The 3,833-nt window shown below is 48.1% G+C and overlaps 1 protein-coding gene across 1 annotated transcript; it reads right to left on the bottom strand.

The window, feature by feature from the left end:
- Positions 1-485: 485 nt before the first annotated feature.
- Positions 486-2,553, bottom strand: LOC135397048 (receptor expression-enhancing protein 6-like). Its single transcript, XM_064628380.1, has 5 exons — positions 2,262-2,553; positions 1,688-1,781; positions 1,491-1,632; positions 1,226-1,429; positions 486-563 (listed from the first exon to the last, which is right to left on the bottom strand). Exons 1-4 carry the CDS (start codon positions 2,377-2,379, stop codon positions 1,232-1,234), a joined length of 552 nt encoding a protein of 183 aa, XP_064484450.1. The 5' UTR covers positions 2,380-2,553; the 3' UTR covers positions 486-563; positions 1,226-1,231.
- Positions 2,554-3,833: the final 1,280 nt, after the last annotated feature.

Below are 3,833 nucleotides of genomic sequence, written 5' to 3'. Positions count from 1 at the left end.
GAGAGATCTGCGCCAAGCGCAGTTTATTGGAGGCACGTGACATTGGAATATCAAGCTTTCAATCACTCATTAGATTTTAATATTTATATGCAGCGCCTCAAGTCACTACTCACCGTCAGCATAATAATCGCCCGAACACGAAACACCGGGGTGCTTGTCAGGGATGCTGGACAAGCATGCAGAATTTCTTCACAACAGACATAAGCTCAATATGCACCGTAAAATTAGACAATGCTAAAGAACTGGTTTAAGTGGATGTAAACCCAGCTTCGTCTTGGTCGTTAACCAGGAAGTGCAACAGAAGAGTTGCGCAACCCACAAGAGAGGGGGCAGTATGGCGCACGAACTATTTGATCTGCAATCACGATAAGAGAAGTTCATGGTCCCGCTTAAATTGGCTCCTTTCAGTTCGCTAAGACCCCCAACTACAACTCCATTACAAAGAGCTGCTTATCTAATTTAAGGAACAATGGCCGCCACATTGATCCAGACAGATCGTTTTATTTGGGAACCCACTCCTCGATGAGTCACCATTTCCACCGCGCGTGGCTTTGTGGCAGGACCTGTGAAATACGAAAATTAGTACATGTCAGTAGTGTTAACACTGTACAGTGTACAACGTTGTAGAACATTCTTAGAAAGAGTAGATGCCGAAAGGTGCCGTTACCAGGTTCAAACCTAGACCTTCCTGATCGAAGACTTTTCAGCGGATGTAAGAAAACACACCTCGATAAGAGGGTCTTCCTCCGACTATGTCGTTCTGTGCCCTTCTTGTGTCATTTTACTACCCCTGTATGCCTACTGCGCTTATCGACAATATACAGGGGCGGTCTCAGCGAACTTGGGGGGGGGGGGGGGCGACGTCTGCGAGCCTTTAGCCAGTCGCTATCCATTCGGGTGCGAGGGGGGTGGAGGGGTTCTGGACACGGGCTCAACCTTTTCTGGCACGAAATCCTATCACTGGTAAGGTTGAGGAAGAGACGAAAACTGCCCCCGCCCCCTTGGGACCGCCACTGACAATATAGCACCATCCAACAATGTCGACAGACTCTTACCTTGCAAATGGGGAGTTAAAATTTTTAATAACGTGACAGCGTGATTTATAGTGGTGCAGGAATAGTGACCAGCGCATCAACATTTGGATTTTGTCTTACAGCCGATAAATACTGGCGTCTCTATGCAATGCGTGTTAACTGACTGCGCGGTTATCGGTTAATAAGCCCACCTCCGTTCACTTCTTCATTTTGCGGCTGTTGTCAGGGGAGTCCTTTTTGCCTCCGGCTGCAGGGGCAGCTGGAGCAGGTGGCGCCACCGAACCACCACCACCACCACCTCCTTCTCGGAATATTTTGCCAGCAAGCGCCTTCTGGAAGATGATCTGCGCACCATTGCCCTTTACCGGTGCTGCGCACCATGCCAAGAACAGCAGCTGTAAGAGAAAGCATTAGGCATTGTTAAGCCCACATACCCTGTCGACATTCGTCACTCACCTTGATCAGAAATATCCTTTTGAAGTAACGGTACATTCCGATGAAAATGAAATTGAAAAAGACATTGACTAGAGCATAGACGATCCAGTACGCTGTCCACTTTTGAAGTGCTGATGTGTCAGCTCGATCGACAGCTCTTACGCTAAAAAGAAATGTTGAACTTGAAGGCTTGGCTGAAGACGTCGAGCAACGCTTACCTTCCAAGCATAGGCCATATAGTTGTGATGCATGTTGCAGCCTTTGCTCCAAGAAAATTACAGATGAACAGCACGAACACGAAGCCCATCAAGCCTGCATTATGATTGAGGACTCTTAAAACATTTGCCAAGGGACTAGTAAATTACACACGACAATCAAAGCATTCAGCGGTCACATAACAGTGCAGGGTATCGGTACCCTTATGGGTAGAATGACCCTAGACTGCCATGAAGTCGCACTATAATATTGTACCTATGTAACTTTCTGTTTGTTGATACAGACTTCTTATAAATTGTGGTATCTGAATATTCTGTACATTATACCCTAAGCCGACCACGGCGGTCTTTACATCCTAGACGTGGTTTGTACAAGCTATGCACTATAACCACTCCCATAAGTTCAAGAATATCCTCTATGTAACTACGATATGTTCGAAAGACGCTTGAACACGAGCGCGCGAGCTTCAGGTTCAGTCTTAAAAGGCCTTCGCACTTTACGAAGAGAACGCACAAAAGACACACACGCACAGAAATGCACAGAGGTAGGCCTAGTTAAACGAAATAGACGACTCACCATAGACGATATGTTCGCGTTTCACTTTAGTCTTATTCTCAATATTGTCGAGAGCATCCCCGATGACGCCACGCTCTTTCAGCACCTTGCCGAGCTCATCGCTGAATTCCTGGGCCATGATACCTGGCAAGTCTCAGACGAAGCTGCTGGCAGAGGGTCCTGGATTGTACGGAACGCGTCTTGCCCCTGCTAGGTCCTCCGGCCACTGCACGGGTGGAATGTGGCCCTGACACTGGACCGTTCGCGCAGTACCGCGTGCCTCTCGAATCGCGCTCTCTCTACTTCGTCGTCTTCCAGGAAACTACGCCGCTTCACGCGTACGACGCAACTGCAGTGCGCTAAGTCATCAAGTGCACCATTTGCAAGAATGGCCGAAAGGCTTCCATTGCGTGCTTCCAAAACACATACATGAAATTGAAGACACGTGAACCGGCAGATTTGATGAGCTCTTGGCGAAGCAGGAACGGAAGCAGTAATTTACTCTATAATGTAGGTCTTCTTCCCTGTTGCCAGGAAATCCTCATGCGCTGACCAGCATCTTCCAATAGCTTGGTCTTTGTCTTTCTTGTACCAAAGCTGGCGATGCTGGTAAAGCTCTGATGCTAATCATTTCTAAACAATGCGCAGGCTGTCGAATTTCTACAGGGACAGCAGGCAACCGGCCTACCATCTACAGAGAGGGGATGCAAATCTCACTTCTACAAGCTGCAGTCAGTGTCGTAGCCATATCTCCAAGGTAGGGGGGGGGGGGGCTCGATACGAAAACCCGCCCCACTCCCCCCCCCCCCCCCGGCTATTCCTGGGTCCGCCAACATACACATTCTATTGCCAGCTTGCTATTGCACACAGCGCAAGATAAGAGATGCAAATCTAGACTGATTTGAACGTTCACAATGCGATTACATGTTGCTGTTATGGCCAATGAGGCCCTGTCACCAGATTGGAAGTATTTTGATACGCCCATACTTTGAAAGCCATTCAAGAGTGTAGACAGACGCAGGAACTGCAAGAACTTTCGTGATCGTCACACTGGTCTCCCCCTCTCATATGTTATTTTCTCCTCGAATTTGCACGATTGCGTGGGTCGGCCCGTGGCAGGTAGGGGGGGCTCGAGCCCCCCCTAGCCCCCCCCCCCCCTCCGTGACTACGCCACTGGCTGCAATACCTTGACGGTGCGTAACTTGTGCTGTACACTCGCGAATTTGAAACCCTGTTGTGATATGATTTGAAACCCTGTTTCACAATAACTGTCCTGATTCTGGAACACGCAAACTTACTACTGAGAAATAGAACACAGGGTAGCCACAGTAATCAAGACGTGCGGGTTTCGCTCCTGCCGCTGTCTGGCCTTTTCGACAGTTGCCATATTTCCGTCTTTCATGCAAACGCAGTCGCGGCCTACTGATTCTTCAAAAACATTCCGTATAATCCATAATGGAACATCGATGTTTTTGCTTTTGTCAACATCAACACGATGTTGTTTTCAAAATGGTACGATAAATGTCAGTGATGGGCAGTACTTGATGTACTCGGTACTAAAGTCGTACTCAAAGTACTTTACAGGGTACTTTT

This window comes from Ornithodoros turicata, chromosome 1 (genome assembly GCF_037126465.1).
Source record: "Ornithodoros turicata isolate Travis chromosome 1, ASM3712646v1, whole genome shotgun sequence".
Classification (NCBI taxonomy): Eukaryota; Metazoa; Arthropoda; class Arachnida; order Ixodida; family Argasidae; genus Ornithodoros; species Ornithodoros turicata.
The sequence above is the reverse complement of the archived record's forward strand: the minus strand, read 5'-3'. Positions and strand labels throughout refer to the sequence as shown.